At 50.4% G+C, this 21,436-nt stretch overlaps 1 protein-coding gene across 1 annotated transcript; it reads right to left on the reverse strand.

Annotated features, from left to right (window-relative positions):
* Positions 1-275: 275 nt before the first annotated feature.
* On the reverse strand, positions 276-6,622 carry ANKK1 (ankyrin repeat and kinase domain containing 1; the record flags this gene model as incomplete). The annotated part of the gene is made up of 8 exons (XM_082070402.1): positions 276-1,696; positions 2,065-2,110; positions 2,805-2,923; positions 3,181-3,336; positions 3,434-3,483; positions 3,866-4,017; positions 4,281-4,575; positions 6,435-6,622. 8 exons carry the CDS (start codon positions 6,620-6,622, stop codon positions 348-350), a joined length of 2,355 nt encoding a protein of 784 aa, XP_081926528.1. The 3' UTR covers positions 276-347.
* Between the last annotated feature and the right edge of the window lie 14,814 nt (positions 6,623-21,436).

Here is a 21,436-nt window from a genome sequence, read left to right on the forward strand (position 1 = left end):
TAAAATCTGCGGAAGACACATATGTGTGTTGCTGTGCACAGTTTCAGCATTGCCCATATGAAGAGGAAGCATACATATACCCATCTCCACCCCTGCACAGTTCGCGTTAGAACACGAAAGCATTGCCTAAAGGCAGCATCACCAAGCTAAAATGTTCTATGAGCTTTGTCAGACCCTGGAAAATAAGCTGTGGGCTTCCTTCCGCAGCTCCAATTCCTTTAACTCTTTTAGTGTTTGTGCTTAAAAACGTCTCTTAAAAAAAGGTATTTTCCTGTAATCACCAAGCTATGGGGGTTTAAGGCATAGAACCTGATATTAAATAAATCATAAATGCCAGACTGAGGGATCTACAAATCTGTTCTTCCTGTAACAAATCTGGGTCTTGAAATCTTAGCATCGTTCACCAGAGTCTGAGTCCCCGATTTGCTCCTCAGCGAGTCCTTGCCTTGAAGCAGCGTAATGATGTTTTCTCTCTGATGTCTAATCGCCAACTGGAGGGCTGTACAGCCCGTGATATCTTCCACGTCAAGCAGAGCACCAGCCTTAATCAGCGTCTTTATGATGGCCATATTGCCCTTGAGGACAGCAAGGTGCAAGGGCGTCCAGCCCACCTTGTTCTTGGCATTGACGTCTGCCTTGCACTCCAGGAGGTTGATGACGGTCATAAAGGAGCCCCGCTGGACTGCAAAATGGAGGGGGGTCCAGTGCGACTTCTCGGCGATGTTGGGGTCTGCCCCACACCTCAACAGCTCGCACACCACCGGCTCGTCGCTGTAGCGAGTGGCCAAGTGCAGCGGCGTCCAGTCCATGCTTCCCTTGGCGTTCAGTTTGGCGTGGCTGCCTTTTAGCAGGTGGATGATTTCAATGTGTCCTTTGAAAGACGCCAAGTGCAGCGGAGTCCAACCTTTGTCTGTCCTCAGCTCCACGTTGGCTCCATATTTGATGAGTTTCTCGCAGATGAGGTACTTCCCCCTCACCACAGCCAGGTGCAGGGCACTGTAATGGTTTTGGTCCAGGCTGTTGACAGAGGTTCCCTTCTTTAGCAGATAATGGACCACCCTGAACTTCCCCCTCTCCACAGCAACATGAAGTGGGGTTCTGTGGTTCTTCTGCTTTTTCTCCAGGTCCGCCCCCTGGCTGGCGAGCAGCTTCACCAAGCTGACGTGTCCGAAGCAAGCTGCCACGTGGAGGGCGGTTTTGCCATCCAGCTCCTGGGTGTTGGAGTCAGCCTGGCGAGACAGCAGCACTCGGGCCACGTTCTCAAAGTTGTTCTGTGACGCCAAGTGCAGGGGGGTCCACCCGTCGTGCTCCTGAGCATCCACCCGCGCCTGGTGGTCCAGCAAGAGCCGTACAATTCTGTCGTCCCCATTCTGAGCGGCGAAGTGAAGAGGCGTCCAACCATCGTCATCAGGCATGTTGACGTCTGCATCGTGCTCTATCAGCAGTGAGCAGATCTCCGGCGACCTCTTCTGAACAGCCATAATGAGGGGGGTGTAGCCACACACCACCTGGCTGTTCACATTGGCTCTGCGGCTCAGGAGAAACTTCACCTTTTCCACATTGCCCTGGATCACCATGAGGTGAAGCAACGTGAGGCCATTCTCATGGACTCTGCAGATTTCCTCAGGCAGAATGTCCTCTGCATGTTCAGTCTCACTGTAAGAAGGTGGGATATGAACCTCCTGATTATCAGTTTCTAAAGGCAGGGGAAACAAAACAGGAGAGGGTAAGACCAAGTGAAATAGCTTGGTGTGCACCAGACGGGAGGGAGAATCTTTGAATCTTCACAGGATGAAATGAAACAAAAGGCATGTTAGAGACAAGGAAGACGAAACGAGGCAAGAGCGCTACATGCAGCCTCTTAGAAAGCAGCGAGACGCTTGGACTCCCTCACAGGAGCTGTATCTGCTATTTCCTGCAAGGATCACTTTCCTTAACTGAAAAAGTCATCCACATTAAAAACTTTCTTGAGCCACACGCTTATCCCTGGAAAGCGAGGAAACAGGCTGATTGGTAGGCTTCCCCTGCTTTATTTTTGAATTATAAAGAAAGTCCCCTACTTACCACCACTTCCAGCATCCTGGGGGAAGGTGAACTCTTCTTTATCACTCTCATTTTCAGGAAGGGGAAAAGAAAAAGCCGTAAGACAAAGTTGTTTATTTGCATTCTACAGCATTTGCACAGAGTTCTTCTCTGCAGAATTTTGTACTGTAGTTTGAGGGGTTTTTAACCAATGCTGTTATTGCATCCAAAACTCAGCAAAGGAAATGCCGACCCTAACAGGAATGCAGGAGCCTGAACACGATCTCTGGATATCAATTAAATTTTCCTCCTCCTCTTTTGCTCCCAAATGCACATGTATTCTCCCTCCTTATCGCACACGTACCCACGGCAGCATCCAGCTGGTCCTTTTCTCCGTGGTACAGGGAACCCAAACGTCCCCACCTCCTCAATACCCTGTACCCGGGCGTCTCTTTTCTCGCACAACCAGGCAAAACCTCAAAACAGCCACAGTGATCAACAGCTACTTCTCACTGTATGAAGCTGAGTTCTAGATAAAATTACCCTCCAGTAGCTGGGCTAAAATTGCGACTATCTTGAAAACTGTGGGGTTTGTTTTGTTTAATTCCAGTCAGAGCAACACAGGGATTTAAAAATGAATTACAGACGTACAACCTATGCAAACACACTGTGCAAAGGCTGCTGCCGTGCCCGTGTTGCCTGACGATGAACAGTGAGGAGGCAGGAGCAGTCTCGAGAAGGGTGAGAACAGTGACCCTCCAGCGGCGCGGGAGCCTCCTCACCTGCTGGTTCCCGGAGATGGCCGGCTTGTGGGACATCTTCCTAACGAGGCGCTCGTTCTCTGGGTCGACGACGAGGCTTTGGATCAGCGACAGCAGCATGTCTGTTTCCACGGGGATATCTGCCAGAGCAAGAAGACCGTTAGCGGTGCACACCACCCACACGTGGAGAACCCAAGGCTGCAGGAGTCTTCCACATATTGCCCATGCAAGGAGGAAGGAAAGAGGGAGGAGGAGGATGTGTTGACAGCAAATGGCTACCAAGCTTTTCCATGCAATAGGTGATTTAACTGGCAAAGTGTCGTGTGCAAGCTTGTCCCCCGCTTTTTACTCCATGCAGCAGACCCTCGGCTAATCCATAGCACAATCAGCGCCGCACCTGTAAAGCTTGGCCTTTGCCGAGGGTCTTGGTCCCAGCACCTCTTCATCAAGTCAACCATCTGCTGGCACTCCCCTGGCCAGTCGTCGCTGATGGGTTCCAGGCAGGGCCTCTTCCCAGCGGCAACCTTGACTATTATGGCCATCATGTTGGCTCCTGGAAAAGAGCAACGTGCACTGGGCTTTTTCTCTGTGAAGGCGGCTGCAATAGACATTGCAGAAGTGCAGAGCACACAAGAAGCGTCCATATTTACCTGCATAAGGTTTCTTCTGCATAAGCACCTCCCAAATGACAATTCCAAAGCTGCAGGCAAGGAGAGATCATGAGCAATCACTCCCATATGTACATGAACATAAAATTCGCTTATTGCTTTCATCTTCTTGAGAAATGGGAAAATTAGGAAACAAGTTCTTCAAGATGAAAGGATTTCATCCCCCATACCAAAAGGACAAGGTCTTGTGAATCATCACACGCATCTCTGGTGACTCGGGAAAAGAATTGGTATAGGGGACGAGTGGCCTAGAGCATCTCCTGTGGAAGTCAGGCTCTCTGTGCCTTCTTTCCACTTTATTCACGTCGAGTTATGCAAGGCAGGGAGCCAGAATATAACCCAAAAGAGGCAACGTGCTGTGTAAGAGCCAGGTGGCAACACTGTGCGACCTCTGACCAGCAAGGCAGCCCTCACCTGTACACATCATACTTGATTCCCGGCGGTTTGCTGTTCTGCAGAAACATTTCGGGGGGGATGTAGCTCAGAGTGCCTCTCAAAGCAGAGCTTTCGATGTATTGCATTCGGCTGGACTGCTCCATCCACTTTGACAGCCCGAAGTCTGAGATCTGCAAGCAGAAAACATTAAAGCCTCCCCCCGCAATGCTCACAATCCCACCCCCCTGTATGAGCTGGGAGATACCTCTACCCATCGTGACCAGGGATATGAGGAGGTGCCTCGGAGCTGAAGGTTGACAAAGCCCTGGTAAAACGGTAGCCAGTGGTTTTAACTGAGTCCTAACTTGTGAGGATTCTGGAGTCATTTGCAAAAATAACCCTTCTCTTATCTGAGAAACAGCCTGCCCCTACAAACACAGCGGTAAGGTCGTACCTTGACATGCATATTCCCATCTAGGAGAACGTTCCCTGGTTTGAGATCGAGGTGCAGCAGAGGAGGCGTCATGCTGTGCAGGAAATTCATAGCCAAGCCCATCTCATGGATCACCCGGAATTTGAGCTGCCACGACATTTTGTGAGTGGGAAGAATTTTCTCCAAGGACCCTCTTGCCATATATTCCATCACTATCCCCAAAGGGCTGTTGCAGACCCCATAGATGGTGACGATGTGCTGGAATTTGATTTTCTCCATCTTGGTTGCCTCCTCCATGAGACAGTTCATACTGGTCCTGGAAAACAAACAAACAAACCCCAAAAAACCCAAACCAAACAAACAGTGAAACCAAGAATTGGTAGCAGTGGATTCGCAGGCTAAGTGAGCGTACAGCAGCTCGGTGACAGCCTCTGCAAGCAGCTCTGCCCATTCCAAAGACGTGCATGCCACTCTGTCCCTTGAACTGGTGGTAAAGCAACCGTATTGTGATCTTTTGCAGACTAAAATCTAACATACAGCATGTTATGGCTTTTCAAAATGAGCTGAGGACTGCTTGGGCAAAATTCAAGCACTAGGCTCCTAGAGAAAGCATTCAAAGCCTTTTCCATTCACGTGTCCCCAGGGCAGCCCCGGTGGCAGCTGCAGGGTCCCCGGCACACTGACCGGCTGAGCCTGAGCAGCGGGAGCTGCAGGGCCCGAGGGCTCCCTGGGCCATCGCTGTTCCTGTGCCTCTGCCTTTCTGCCCATGAACGCGGTGATTCCGGTGCCAAAAGGAGTCTAGACATGTCTGTCCATAAACCTGCTTCACTAAATCTTTACATTTCCCAACCTGCTGAACGAGTCGGGGTGCCCAGAGCGTGCTGACTGCAGCCAAGCAGTAAAGGGGCGAAGCTGCATTTAAAAAGAACACGCTGGGAATTAATCTGGGCTTGCAACAACATTATTCCAGGCCACTGACAGCTCTAAACACAGTTCAGCTAAGCAAATCCTCCTGCCAGCCTTCTCTAGCAGGCTCCCCACTGTAAAACGTTCCCCTGGACTGCGGAATCTCAGGAATTGCATTCCCCACTGTGGAAGAAAGGCTTAACACAGGCTTAACACAGGCTTAACGCAGCTGCAGCCCTCGGCGTACAGGGTGCGGATTGACTGTTCCCCCTCCCAGAAGATGATGAACATGGAGAAAGAAGTGACACTATAAACTCTTCTTTTCAACCATTCTTCTGCAGTGCACACTAGGAGCTGAGATAATCCATGAAAGCCATATGATTAAATCTACCAGAATTGATATATACAGGAGCAAAAGTGATTAACTGGGCTCACTTTATTTCCCCAAAGAGAATTAAATGCAAACAACATCTGAAGAGCGTGAGCAGTGCGAACTAAATAGGACAGTCACTGCTTGGATTGAACCATCTCAGTTGTTGTCAGATTACAAGAAAAGTCATATAAGCATGTGATTTTAACCAGGCAGAATCCTTCCAACCTGAGAAGAACATTTTAGAATAAATAACTTCACTGACTTGGTTGTTCTTCATGAAGGCTGCCTATATTGTATATATATTGTATTGTATGGGTAGTGGTGGTAATTATCTGGCTTTTTTGTCTCCAGCCCCAAGGTGCTCAGCAGAAAAGCCTCTGCAGGTGAGAGCCAAAGCAAAAAGCCAACGGAAGGTGCGGATGCACCGTGGAAAGAGAAGAGCGTGGCCGAGGGTACGAGCGAGGGAGCAGAGAACCGCGTGAGCAAAACCAGCTGGAAATCTGTCCCCCAGCTTTAAACCTGGATCTTAAAATGGTTCATTTAGTCTAATAGGTACCTGTTAGCTCTAATGTCCAGTGAAAGCTGCAAATAAGTAACCAGGCTGCTTTCATCCACATGCCCATGTTTAGTTCAAGATGTCTATTTCAGCCTCCTATTTCAACGCTAATTGCCCTGAAAAAGGGTTCCTTTCCCACTTGCACATACACACGTAAGAAAGAAAGAGACAGAAGCTGAACTCCGGATCACTCGTGTTTTTTCCCCTTCCTTTGGGTACCAGAAACTTGACCTCCCATGGAGAAGAAGCCATGTGAATATTTCCTTCAGCTTTAGCACCGAATCACCACCGATCGCTCTGCCCGTTTGGGCTGCTGAGCTAGAAAAGGCCGCACGGTTACCTCTCTGCGCCGGAGTCCTGCAGCAGGTACGGAGAGCACTTCACCGCGTAAACTGTTCGCCACTTCTTGTGCTTGACTTGGTACACGTGCCCGAAGCCCCCGCTGGCCACTTTAACCCAGTCTTCTTCAAAATCCTCCTTGTTAAAGACCGTTAAGCTGCCCAGCTGCCTGTCCTTCTCCAGAGCCATGGTAGCAAGGGCAGTCTGTCTGTCCGCCTCCCGCTCTGGCCGGATCAGAGCAGAACAAAGGACTTGCACGGGGAGGTGGGGAGTTACCTGTGGCGGAGCATGTTGCTGCTAAGAGGTGGATCCTCGGTGTCACTCTTGTTTGATATGCAGAAGAGCTGCATTACCTAATTCCAGGTACGGCGTCGAGCTTGGCCAGGCGGGGTGTATGTCCACATTTCCATAAGGCTGCCCTTCTCTCTCATACCAAGCGCTGGGTGAGCAAATAAAGAGTACAAGGTGAAACCAGCGCAATGCAACAACCCCTTCACATCGCACGGCGCTGAAGATGGGATCCCTCGCCTGGGGCATCACTACGGGCTGGGGGAAAGGGGGGCAGACCGCGCTTCAAAGGCAGGCAGGTCTCACACCCAGAGACACCCACAGTGCAGCACTGCATGGGTGAGCTGGGGGGAGATGCACAAAACACTCCAGAAGGGTAAAACAGAGAAGACCCCAGAACTAACATGTGGTAAACATGAATGCATTAACCTGAGAAAATGCTTCAATGGAAAAAGGACAACACGCAGTGAGCTGGAGCAGTTGCCCTGGGGCTGAAGCATTGCTGTCAAATGCCTGCAGGAGACACTTGAAGAAACAGGAGAATACTGAAGAACTGGTCTGAGCGGTTTCACCGTGAGAGCACCAGGAACTGCATGCATGCTTTTAGTTGCTTTATGTCTTGACTCCCCAGCTGTAGAAAGGGTTTAATGACACTCGTCTGGGTCTTGTGCATATATATATCTTTTGATGACTTAGCACAGGCACTGTCTCTGTAGATAAGTCAAATATAATGTGGTGCTTGTTTCCCCGGTGCTACTGCAATACAAATAGTAATTAGTGTTTCTGAAGGGGAATTATCATGGTGTCTTGACCTGGAATTTTTAGCTACACATGAAAGCGGAGGGAGAGTGATCCAGGTGGAAGTGCAAGCTATGTCTCCATTGCACTTGCCACCAGGCGCTCTGGCCCATCACTCACAACCGAAAGAAGGAAAAGGCAAAAAAAACACTTTTAGGAAATAAACACCACCACAAACAAACCAACCCACATGAATCAGAGTCTAACGTGATTGCTGCTGATTTCCTGCCGTTCCCCAAAAGCTGCCCACCAAGCGTGATGCTTCCAGCCCAGGTACCAGCCTGGCCACCTGCCCTCCCACTTGCTGGTGCCCACCTGCCAACGCAGCTTCCAAGCCAAGGACAAGCAGGATGGGGCTCCGTTCCCTCGAGTGGAGGCACAGGCAGGACAAACCTTTACTGAAATGCCCGTGTTTTAGAAGTGGAGGAAAACACCGCATGGCTGCAGAGCGGCTTCTCTCACCGAATTGCTGTTCGCTGCTCTCTGCAGCGGCGACTGCGAACGGTCCTCCCGGCCGCTCCCGGCGGCGCTGCCCGCTCCGCAGCCCTGGGCGATGGCTGCCCGCGCCGCCCCCGCACGGCCCGAGCCCAGCCCTCCCACGGCGCTCCCGGATCCCGCGGGGGACGGCGGATCCCCACCCGCCGCAGACGATCGGGACAGTCCCCACGAAGGAGACAGACGTCCCCACCCGCGCCAGACGATCGGGACAGTCCCCACGAGGGCGCCAGACGCCCCCACCCGCCCCAGACGATCGCGGACAGTCCCCACGAGGGCGCCAGACGCCCCCACCCGCCCCAGACGATCGCGGACAGTCCCCACGAGGGCGACAGACGCCCCCACCCGCCCCAGACGATCGGGACAGTCCCCACGAGGGCGACAGACGCCCCCCCCCGTCTGTTTGCAACTGACCAGGTGAGTTAGTTTCCGACCGACCCTCCTTCGGCTCCACCAGACCCTTGCGCTTGCTACTAGAAGGTTTTTATTTCATTTCCAAGGCTCTAAGTGTTCCATTAGAATGCAGGAGTACATTTTCCAGCTGTAGAACTATTTACCAGTAGAAAAGTCTAACAGAACCATCTGGTAGCACTTCTTAGGGTCTATGGCAGCCAGGAATTACCTAGGACAATTTAGGACTTGTTATAGTTTCAGCAATGACCTCACATCTTTAACACTTGTCAAAAGAAAGACCTGTTAGTATCCAGCACACTACGGGTACCTTTCCGCAGTGTCATCCTACAGATTGTGTACTCATGACAGTCACTACCAGTACAAGGCACTGGGCAAACACAAGCAAGAGTAGGAAAAGTGAATTGGCATCGCTAAGGAGATCAAGTCCAGACTCACGGGACCCTAGCAAAGAAACGCTCCACTTCTTAAATAAAGTTTCATTACACACACACTTGAGTCTTCATTAACATGAATTTCCACGTTTAGAATGCGTGCAGGTACTTGAAGTCCACACGGCATTAGGTCCAACAAGATGTAGGCCATGTTTTCCAGCTTGGCAACAAGTGCAGATGCTGCTCGAGCACTTGAAAACAATATACGATGCTTTATTGAAGAGCTACATGCAAGCGCTGGGTTATTTCCTTCTGCCAGAGCAGCTGCACCTCTGCCATCTTCTGGAGGCTCGGCGCCTTGTCCCAGCACCGACAGCCCAGCCCGCAGCACCGGCTCTTCCATCCAGTCTCCAGCTGCTGGAAATTAACTGGATGGATCCCACCTGATTTCTTGTCTGCTTTCCCGTTTCTGTGAGCAGCCCGTGTGCTGGTGCTCGCACATACCGCACTGTAAGCTCCGCTCTCCCTTACAGCTGGACCACTATTACAGTTCTTCCTCTGCCCTGTAGTTCGTGGAACTGCTCGTGCAGCTGGGAAGAAAGGAAGGAGAGACGTGCTTGAAGCAGAGACTGGGTGTCTTGTTCCCTGGGTCAGCAGAAGCTCTACAAAAGCAATACAGTGTGCAAAGCAAAATCGATTGCTTTTCAGATCAGTGTAGCAGTGGGTCGGGATCTTCAGGACCAGTCAGCTGCTCGTGGGTCACAGGCCATGGATTTCTGCAGCTTGTGGACAGTGTGTGTGTTTGGTTTTCTGTCTATGATGCAGCCAAAGGCTTATGAAAGCAGTGCCCAGCACAGCAAAGCCAGTAAGGGATCCCAGCAGAACGGGCACCAGCATGGCAGAACCAGGACCTGAAAATAAGGAAAGAAGTAAGCAAGCAGTGAACAGCATTAAGAGAGGGAGGGAGAAGAAAGAGAAGGTTAAACTCCTATTCATCTTTATAGCATGCCAAGCAGGTACGGCTAAGTTTCTTTCCATAGAGTAATCCGGATGGGCAGTGTCTTTTCAAACACACTACTTTCTCTGCCAGAAAATCCCAGCAGTAGATATTCTTTGCATCCACAAGTAAATGCACAGAAATTAGGTGTGTCAGGGATGGGGCCAGTGGATTTCCGAAGTCTCTCATGCTCACGATGTGCTGGGTTCAGTGTCACTTCTTTCTAATAGCTGGTCAACATCTAATTGGGATGTAGGAAGGCCAAAACAAAGATGAGGAGTCGTTGGGATATAATCTGGTCATGCCAGGTGGCTGTCGAGAGGGTTGTTAAAATGTACTGGTTTTCTTACAGCAGGAAAAGTCAAACAGAAACTTCTGCAAGAGAGAGACAGAGAGAAGAAAACACAGGAGACCCACCTTCCATAGGCTGATATAGAAACCTGTTCCTCGTTCTAAAAACCGGACCGAATGAGACCAGGTTGTGCAGGTTGCCAGGGCTGTTCCTGTCGCTCGGCTGCAGCAGCGGCTCCACGCCTTCAAAGCACTTCTGGCAAACACACACGAAAACCATTTGAAAAGGCAGATCTGAGCCCTTTCACGTCATTCCACAGTGAGAAATTATTATAGCTCTGCTGAGCCTTTTCCTTGCAATTCAACTCTGAGGTTGCAAATTGCTTATTTGTTGACATGCTTCTTATGTTGATTGCACAAAGCAATGGTAAATTGCGGTCGTAAAGTGAAAACATAGCACTGTGAGCTTAGCCTAACAGGGAGCAGAAATTGAGCTGGGCCTTTAGGAGACACAGAGTACGCAGGAGATTAAGAACGAACTGTCCGAGCGAGGTGATCTACCACCACCATTCTTCACTGCATCAGCTGTGCCTGCTGGGAGCACCAAATCTTTCCAACAGCTCCTTAGGCCAGTGAGGGCAGAGCCGTCACACGTACCTGCTCACAGCCTGCTTTGCCGTGCACACAGACACTGAGCTCGCAGTGCAGATAGGCCAGTGAATGATTCAGCATCTGGAACAGCTGGATGGTGAAGCTGGCAGCGCCGGAGTTACTGCTCGGCAGGACCTGGATGTGGCTGCATTCAAATGGCACCCTGGCAAGGACAAAAGGCAAAGGGTTTCAAATGGCAGCGCTCCCTGAGTGCAGGCAGGGAAGCAGGGGATCTGCTGACACTGCTCTGCACAAGGTCTGAAGAAGGTGCCTGCATCTACGGAATCAGAACCAAACAGAAATCCACCAAGTATCGGTGTCCCAGGCCGTGCCTGTCCCTGCTGAGGAGGCCACAGCCGCAGAGCAGCAGGATTGACTCGTGGAGGGTGATTTTGCTACAACCATTGAAATGGCTGCTGTAGTGCCATAGCCATCCCCTGCCCTGGACTAATTCAGAAGCACTGCAGAGGTGATCTCCCGCTATAGCCCATATGGGCAAATCAGAAAGCTCTGTTACTGGTGACGATAATGTGTAGCACTTCTAACACACATTACAAACATCAGCTCATGAATCCTCCAGTTTCCCTGTGCTCAACCCAGACGGGTTTGGCAAGAATAGCCATGAGATGCTGATGAGGAGATGGAGGCCCATGGAGAAGCCCGTCTCCCATCCTGGGACCACTGTGACGTCCCCTAGCAGGAAGTGCAGGAGGTTGCAGGAGGGATCAGCCCATTCCCAGCCCAGCCCCAAGACCCGCGTGGCGCCGTGCCCAGCGCCGCAGCGCGCGCCTGACCTGCGGAACGGGCAGCACGCGGCGCCCGGTCCCCCCGGGCTGGCCGAAGGGCTCACGCAGCACGAGCGGACCTGCAGCGCGGGCTGGCTGCCGTCGCTCTGCACGGCCAGCAGAGCCAGGAAGGTCTCCAGGGAAGGCGCTGAGCCTTCGGCTGCGGGGTCTGCTTCTGCGGCGCGGCGCAGGCTCAGCTGCACGCTGTAGTTGCCGGAGCCGCAGGCATCGTCGCTCACAACTGCAAGGCTTTGGGAAAGAAGGAAACAAAGCTGAGGCCCAGCGGCTCACAGCCTGTTAGGAACAGAACAGCATCAGGGTGAGTTTTCCCAGGGAAACTCAACAGGGAGTTGAAACAAATAAACAATATGTAGATCCTGGCATGATAGAGCTGCCCATGATCAGAATCACCTCCTGCCTCTCTGCACAGTCAGTAATTTGAACCGAGGGGACCTTGGAAGCATTTTCCTGTGTGGGAATATCTACCTTCTCAGCCGGTGCATTTGATCGCTTGAGCAATATCAAATGTTCCGCTTGCAGAATGGCAAGCAGATTGAGAGGCAGGGAGTCAAAAGCTATTGTGAAAAAGAAAACTAGGTCTGAAGGACAGTATTAATATCCAAAACATGAAAAGACTCCCCACCCCCGCCCTTTTTTTAATGTAATGTCATTGCTGAACAAACTAAGTGTTTATAAAACCACAACGCAGCATAGTCATGTTACTGAGCCCATGGAGCAATTTGGATATGAACTCCCTCCCTTAAATTATGCAGCATTAATATGCAACAGGAACTACAGTGAGATAATTACCCGTTGAGAACGGCAGCATCTGACTGCAGACCCCTCCTCGGGTGCGACTCCCTCAGCAGCGCACTGGGCTCCGAATCCAGCAGTGTTAGAGCAGTTACTGAGCCCTCAGCTGCTTCCTCCGTCACCTCGTTTGTTCCAAGCGTCTCCTCTGCCTCCGTGTTCAAGAACAGCCTCTCAGATTGTCCGGTGTTTGCAACACCCAGCAAGGAATTCCGCTGTGGCGTAAGCGCTACCAGACCCTGAGCAGAATACGAAGGGCTCTCTGGGGTTGGAAGGAATAGGATGACATCTCTAGCTAGAAGCGTCTCAGCATCCTTGGCAGCTGCCTTGCTGAAGACAGCTGACTGATTAGTAACCTTGTTTACAAGCCTATTAGCAGAGACAGAAAATGCTGCTGTTGTAGATGGCCCGGTGGCATGCGTCAGAGCGGCAGGGCTGGAATGACCAGGCTGGTGTGCAGTGTTATCGTCCGGTGATACCTTCACCAAAGGGCGTCTTGCTGATGGCTGATGTGGAGAGGACGAGTGGGTGGGCAGCCGGCTGGCAGCGGCTGCATCTCCTTGCGCTGCTGTGTCCTCACCCTTCCCCATTGCTCTGGAGACCACAGCTGATTTGCTCACTCCGGCAGTTGCGGGCAGCACCACGTTGGGATCAGACTGGACAGCTGATGTTGGCAGGAGAAACGTTTGTTTGTTTCTAAGTGAAGCAGTGACATACTCATCCTTCACTGCAGAGAGAGAAGACATTGCTAACGGAGACTGTGATGTGGTTTGAGTCAATTTAGGCTGTCTCTCAAGAGCAATAACAGATTCTGCAGCCACAGATGGTTGTACTGGAGTTAAAACAACCTTCTTCCCAAGAACTGCAGTGGGGGCTCGCTGTGTCCTCGTGTTAAACGCGGCTGACAGAGACATGCTTGTTCCCAGGAATTTACCAGTTCCTATTTTTCTTGCGCTTGTGCTGATTTCAGTTGGTTTTGTACTTTCTCCTGTGTTGGCCTGTGAGAACAGCTGAGTTGGGGCTCGATGGACCTGGTCATGTTTCATGGCTGATAGCAGGGGAACATGTGTAGACACAGGTGAAGGTGGGCTTGCAGGAGAGTCTCTATACATCCTTGGATGGGTAATTGGAGCCAGAAGTTTCCCAGAAACTGTTGTTTTCATTTGGACTGTTGAAAATGGAGTGTGCGCTGGTTTAGTTGTCGGTCTCTCTGTCATTATAAAGGGCTTAGGCACAATGGGAGTGAATTCCAAATGCTCGGTAAGATCAGGTTTTACAGAAGCGGTTCGGGTTTGTGCAGCTTTGGCGTGCACAGTGACTCCCGAGGAGGCCGTGCTGCCTGCTGCTGGGTCTTTGTGATCATCTCCAGCCGGAGGCACCGAGGAAGCTGATGGTGTGCTGGGTACAGGCTGAGTTTGCGACGGCAGCCTTTGAAGTGCCTCAGTGCTTAGGAGACCTTGCGACCCGGACTGCAAAGGCGTGATGCCTGTGAACATCTTCACTGGGTGTCCTGTGGTTCTCGCTGCGCGCGAGGTCGAGCACCCCGCGCATTGTGCGTGGGCAGAGGAAGACGTGCTCGCTGAGCCCCGGTGCTGCCTGGCAGTCTGCAACGTCAGCTTCTTACTGTGCTGAACCCCGTCGGCAGTCCCAGCGATAGTGAAGGGAGGCCGGGCAGACATTCGAATATCAGGGAGTCCCTTTGCTGACAGTAAAGGAATCACAGAAGAACGTGGCTTTTCAGTGGTGACAAACACTCTGGGGGAAATACGGGGGCCGTGCTGTGCAGTGGTCGCTAATGGTGGCGCAGGGGAGGCGAAGGGCCCTGCTGACACACCGTTAAGTGAAAGCAAATCAGCCCCTTGGTCCTGCGGGAGAGCGGGAGCGCGCAGCTGCAGCTCTGGGGGCAGCCGGCGTGCGGCCTGCGCCGCGGCGCTGGTCCTGGCCCCCGCGCCCAGCAAACCGCGTGATGCTGAGGCAACGGCTGGGAACAAAGCACTGGGGGCTGTGGAACTAGGATTAGTTAGCGCTTGCTGAGAAGTTACTGTTGTTTTCTCTGCTTGTTGGCTGGACAGAGTGGAGAGGGCGGTTTCAGGCCTCAGGGACTTACTTGTGGGAGAAGAGGAGCTGGTTTTCATTGGGATATCGTGGCTGCTTTCAGGGGTACCCAAATTCGGTTCTTGCTTCTTTGTGAAGAAGAGGGCAGCTTTGTGGTCATCTTCACCCTCAGGGGATGTCACCACCTGTAAATCTGGTCTGTCAGAGGGCAAAAGGATAAATACAGGCCTGACGAGAATTAAGCTAGAAGGACTCAGGTTTTGTAGGTTTGCAAGGTCCAGCGCTGAAGAATTTGCTGCTGCCAGGATTTGCTGAATGGAAACCAGACCCCCAATGCTGGTGTTTGGGAAGCTTGGGGGTAGAGGAGAACCTTGCATAGGCTGCAAGCAGATCATGCCATTAGTACTTCTAAGCAGAAAGGACAAGTTTGGGGATGTTGGTAGCATCGTAAGTTGTTCGCCTCTAAAGGCACTGAGGTTTTTGGTGGCTGCATTATGTGCACCAAACGGCTGTGCCAGATATGCCGGGATCCCACCTGAGCCCCTGGGCACCACCGGTCCGGGATGTGCTGGTGTTGGGCTGGACTGGCTGCCCGGGGAAGCAGAAGCCGCCGGGCTGCCAGCTGGCGGGATGCGGGAGGCCGAAGGAGCAAAGCTGTGCACAGGAACTCTCTGGTTGCCGTTGTCATGCGGTCCGGAGGGGCTGGGGACCGGGCCGGCTTGTGCAGTCAGTGCGGGAGAACCAATTTTCCCTATCTGTTGCGGGAGACTTTTCTTTCTCTTGGAGTCCTCCCTTGTGCTCATCTGCAGCGTCATAGAGAAGGCTTTCTGAGATACAGGATGGGCTGAAATGCCTTGAACTCGAGACGCAGAACCAGTAGGTGTGGATGAAGTTGGTGTGTGAAGTCCTTTCTCAGCAGAGGTGGGGACACCCATCAGCCACAATCCAACAGAAGCAGGAAAAGATGTACCTGGTGGCTGAAGCCCTGCAGGGACAGCATCCAACGTGCTTATAGGCTGAAGGGATGCGCTCTCAAAGGCAGATGGACCTGCAAAGAGTGCAGATGTTGCTCCTCTTAGCTTTTTAGTAGTTTGGGAAGGTTTTAATGTGGAAATCCATGACTGGCTTAATGAGGATGAACTAGCAGAAGCCTGTGGGCTCTCCGGGGATCTGGATTTTTCAGGTTTGTTTGTCATTGTCTGATGATCGGTATCTCTTTGCAAAACGAGAGCAGTGGTTTCCTGAGAGCTCCTCTTGGTTTCTTGGGAAACGTGTTGTTTAGTGCAATTGACAGTCCTGGACAAAGAGACGGGCTTTTGTTTATTGGTTGTGCTAGCGGGCCCTTGAAACGGAGATGGCAGTAAGTCGTGAACTGGAGCTCCCAGATGCAATGATAATGCAGAATGTACGTTGCCTTGTGGGAGTGTCTGAGGAGCCTGTCCAGAACCATTTTGTACAGCTGTTGTTGAGCTTCTGGCTCTGCTGCCTGTTGTCTCTTGCTTCAGAGATGAAGTAGGGGAAAACTGAATAGCGCTTGTCTGTGTCATTCTGGAATAGAGCGCGACAAGGTCCCTTGAAGCTGGCTTTTGTAGGAACGCAGAAGTTGTAACTTCAGCATCCATACTCTGAGTCTTCCTCACGTACGCAGGTGTCACACCAGCTTTGCTGTCAGGCTGGACTTGTGCGTTTGTGTCTTCTTGCCTTTTGCTAGCGGGAGGCATTCCTGTTGGTAACCAATCCATCCTCGCCCCTTTGAGAGCACTCTTAACTCCGGTGGAAAATGAAGATGCTGTTGTTTCTTTTCTTGAAGAATGGAAATTTACCACTGAAGTCAGAAGAGGCATTTTAGGACTTGACACCTCCACCTGCTTGATAACAGGGACAGAAGAGGCAGCCGTAAGCGCGGGGGAGTCTCGATGTGTCCCCCCGCTGAGAAAGGGCTGGGGCAGCCCTGCACTGGAGCTGGTGGGATTGACACCAGCCTCAGTAATATTTTCTGGTTCTCCTTGCTGTGGCCTGGCTGGCTGTTCCAGATGTGTGGTAGCCTGGGATGCTTGTGTGGAGACAGGGATGCTTACGCTGCTCAGCATCTTGCTAGCAAATGTGTGTCCATCCTGGGGTTTCCAAATTGCCGTTTCTGTGTGCAGTTGCTCAGGCAGCTCCGCGTTCCTACGCGACTCTTCAGGCAGCACAGCTGTGCTGTTTGCAGCTGTCTCTGTGCGGATGGGAATGAATGCAGCCGTCATTTCATTGGCAGAGTCCACTGCTGGGCTCTGCAAATTAAAGGTCACCTCATCCAGGTTATCTTCCGTAATGGCAAACACTTGGCTGGGCACTGGGCTGCTCTCAGCTCTTGGTTGGGCTTCTCCAGGAAGGCTCCAGCCTAATGCTTCCCTGACGTGGTGTTCATTCCCAGAGGCACCTAATGAACAGAAAACAAGCCCTTTGCCTATTCAGTTTTACACAAACTTTGAACAGCTTGCAGCAGCACTTTGCAACAGGCTGAGCGGGAAGCAGAACGTGAAGTGGCCACCGACTCCATCCAGAACCACAGAGGAGGGAAGACGGGCAGCTCTGGCATTGCCATTCTTGCAGCCAGCTGCTCTGAATCTGATCCTCTGCTGTCTGTATTGGGGTCATATGAAGAATTACTAACTAGGTGGAAAAGTCTTTGACACCACCCACCCCAGTTTATCTTCACGATGAGAACTGTCTGCCCATAGACACATTAGCCAAGTTAATGTCCTGGTCACTTGCAGGCTGTGCTCACAGGTGTGCAATAAGAGGTAGAAAGACTGGTTCCCTGCAATGAGCGACAGCAGCCCAAGGAACTGTTTGAACCACGACAGCATTACAAACAGCATTGATTTCATACTGTCAAGAAATATTTGGCTGCACAGCTGCTCCCCAAGAAATCACAGTATCACAGTATGTTTGGGATGGGAATTGCAGAACATTGTGTTATCGCATGGTGCAGTGTCTGGAAAAGTATATTCTGAACAACACTTCAGCAGACGCGAGTTTGATCCTCAGTGCTGCGATGGCCCTACTCTATGAAACGTGACTGTGTTTGTCCTTTGCTTTCCCCTTGTAGCTGAAGGGGAATGGGCTGTCTCAGCGTGGGTAAACAGCAGAGCTGTGTCCTGGTTTGGGGCCACTGATACCCCCACAAAACAACATTTAAACTGAATCTCGAGCCTTACAGCACGGCTGCACAAGCAGAGAGAAGTTGCTCCCTCATCCCATTGTTGTCACACACCCAGGCTGATGCACAATATTGAGCACAGTTCTTCTGTTCACTGATGACAGAGGCAAAGAAGGGAAAAAGGCAGCAGTTGAGATTAGAACAAAACACACCACTCACCTGATAAATCAAATAGTCCAGCTGCAATCAGAATACAGATGGGGAATTTATCCTGCATCTTGTGAAGCGGCTCCCGAGTCACCCAAGAACAGCGTATTCAGACAGGGAGCAGCTCCCTCAGGAGTCGCTGCTGCCTCTCAGCAATGGGCATTAGCTGTGCCTGTTCTGGAAGGGCAGAGGATTGGGTTACTTTATAAGATCTTTGGCCAGACAGTAACCAATAATCTGTTCCAAAAAAAAAAAGGAAAAAAAAAGCCTGCACCAATTGGAATCGATTGATTTTCAACAAAAGAAGAGAGTGTGTTCATGGCAAAGATGGAAAGCGGGATGGTAAACATGAGAGGTTTCCTGGGCAAGGCAGCTCTTTGTCTCTGAAGAAAGAGTTAAAAGGCCACCTGGAGTACGGTTTGTGGATTCGGGCCACACCGTTTGGAAAGGATGCTTGAAAGCATCCAGAGAGGCACAAGAAAGCTGGTGAAAGGAATGTCCTATTCCTTCCTATAGGAAGGAATATCCTATAGGGATTTCCTATAGGAAGGAATATCCTATGAGGAGTGGCTGAGGACTTTGGGCTTGTCTGGCTTGGAGGAAGGCTGAGGGCTGACCTCCTGGCTCTCCACACAATGGAACAGCTTCCTAGAGAGCTGATCGGAGACCAAGCCTGTCGCTGTTCCAAAGGCATTTGGACAATGTCCTTAATAACCTGCGTTAACTTTGGCTGCGTTCTTAAATCCAGAGTCTCGGACAAAAGCCACAACACACAGGGAGAAGCAGATTATAACAGCAAATAACCCCACCTGGCTCTGAGCAGCCTCAATCAACATTTTGGTGAGACAAGAACGAGAACCATAGTGAAAGAACAAGCCCAACAAATGCCCAACAAGCACACAATTTCAACTTTGATAACAATCAAAGAAGGAACCAGAAGCTTCTTGGGCAAGGTCATAGTTACACCCCTTTTACCTTTAACCATAAGGCCCCAGTGTCCTTGCAGATGTTCACCTGAAGATAGTAAGCAGCTTACATGAGGCATCTGTTTAGTGCCAGGCACACCCCTGCCCCCCCACCCCAAAATAATGAGCAAAACTCTTGGAGAGAGGAAATTTATAGCAATACACATTAAGGAGACAGGAGAGAACATTATTCCATGGCCATAACTGTTGCAAGCACAGTGGAAATCACATGTTAAAAAATAAGCAAAAGTCAGATAAGTAGCGTAATGACAGCTCAGAAAAGCAGTGCAAAAGACACGGAGGACGGGGCGATTGCTCTCGGGAGAAATAACAATAAACTAGTATTCATCCTTCAGCAAACTGATAAAGTAGTCTAGTAGATAACACAGCAGATTTGGTGCTGACAGATGTCGTTTCCAGCCCCAGCCGTGTCACTCACCTGAACGTGGTGACCAAGGTCAGGTCACTTTGTTGTTTTCCCACTCTGTCAGTTGTCTGGGAAAGCAAATGATCCCAGCTGGTATTTGCACAGCACCTGGCACACAGGGCCCCATCTGTGTCGGTGCCTCTACCCAAAACCAGCACGCAGGAATGTGTCACGTTAGCTGACAGTTAAACGCTTTCGAGAAGGCTGTTTCCAAAGGCTCCACTTCTCCAGGTTGTGTTCTGCTTCTTCCACTGGTTGATGGTCTGTCCATTGCCTGGTCTTGTTTCACATAGCTGAGAGTGAGGCCAAGTCTGTACTATTGTGTCACCTACATTATAACACACGTGCTCTGCTGCATCCTAGGGACTGTAACCAAAGCTGCTGATCTGCAACTCTACCCACGTCACACTGTTGGCAGAAAGTACCATGGTACATCCGCATGGATACCAGACCTGGCACTGTTAAAACTAAATAGCAAGAAACTTTAACATTATAATAAAGGCAATAATTCTCCTAGAAAGAGTGGTCAGTATACCCACAGTCCCCGCAGAGCACATACCCTTTGGAAGGCACGGACCTCTTCCCACAGACTGGCATGAGCCATCCTACCTGAATACCAGTCAAGACAGTCCTGAACCATCCAGCCTAGTGCGGTGGTTTTACAAGCACAGAGATGCTACAAAAGTGCTCCGTAAGTCCTTAGCGACTCCCAGATGGGCCTGCTGGCAGGTTCTTTGTTTTTCACGTGGAACTACAGCTTGTACGGCCCAGTGCCCCTTCTGTAACTGCTGGGGTGCACTTCTCATCCCCCAAATGGCAATAGATCCCGCTGGTAACCTGGTGTGCTCGGAAGAATTCTGCAATAGCAATCCTTCGGAGGAGGACAAACCAGTTCACAAACACCTCTTGGGAAAGGAAGTCAGCAGCAATCCTGTCACCCGATCACCGTTTTCTTCTGGGAACAACAGCAACTGGTATGTGAAAGGTTCCATTAAGCAAAACCCAGCTTGTCAGTCAAAACCAAGAAAGATCTTAAGCTTTCAGGCTTGTAAGATGATTTGAACTCTCCTGTAATTTTCTGGTGACACATGGCACCCGCTGTTCCCTCTGACATCCTGCCCCTGTTAACACAAGATGCTGTCACCTTTTTCCTTAAGACAATGCTTAGTGTTTGTCAGGTTTAGAGCGCAGGACTTATTTGGACTTGAGCCCTGCACACAGTGTCTGTTACATACTTGCCCAGGCGATGCTGGAGTCTTTAAAATAGGATTATCAATTATATGCTTTTACTGCAAGGGGAGAAAAACCATGCGCAAGAGAATTTCCTTCTCCTGAAGTGGGAAGATGATTCAGCTGCTATTTTGAAAAGGAGGTGATATATAATTTGTCAGCCACTGTTCTGAAGGGACAAGATTACATACAGAATAGACACCCACAGGTGTCAGGGAGGCAAATTGAAGAGTCATTTTAAAGTCAAACATGACTGGCCTGTGCTGCTTCATATAATTGTAATATATTCCTTTGTTCCCCGCATTCAAAACCGAGCAAAAAGCAGAAGTATTGTACTTATGGCCAAAGTCCTTGTCTAGCCTAAGTTCTACGAGCTTTTAGTATCGATTTGTGTCTATGTGCATCCGTTTATTTGCAAAGAGCCTGTGTTAGATGTGACAGGCAGCACCACGGCTGCACCACCAGCAGAGTCTTCAACAGCTTCGCTTTCCAGAAGCATCTCAAACTGCCTCTTTGGAAGCCCACAGAAGAGGTGGGAGCAACGCATTCCTGCCTTTCTTTTCAAATTACACTTGCCATTGGTAGTAATTCATTTTTGATCTCTGCAGAAAACACAAACACTAGCAGGATGTGCCATGTGTTGCTGTTTAAAGAACAAATAACTGTAAAGGGATTAGAGACGAACAGAAGGAGCCGTGAGCAAGTGCTTAAGATCAGCAAGGTCATGTACTGTTCTGACTCCACACAAAAGTAGAGCATCAAGGCATAGAATTGAATTTATATAGTGTATAGTAAATGCAATGCTACTAAAATAAACAGCCCATAATTGATAAATAAGCCTCATTGTCACGAATTATCATTTAGACTGAGCGCTTAGTCCAATTAAGACCAACATATTTAAGCCGCTAAGTATGAAGTTTAAGGTTTAAGTAAAGCGTGAGGTGATATCACACGTGCAATAGTGAATCATAATCCAGCCAGCACAGGACACTATATGGGGGAAAAACAAACAACACCCACACGATTCTTCAATGTCACAACTCAATTTATTTCTATTTTCTCCTAATACCCTGG

Source organism: Streptopelia decaocto, assembly GCF_964273445.1.
Source record: "Streptopelia decaocto genome assembly, chromosome: 21".
Lineage (NCBI taxonomy): Eukaryota > Metazoa > Chordata > Aves > Columbiformes > Columbidae > Streptopelia > Streptopelia decaocto.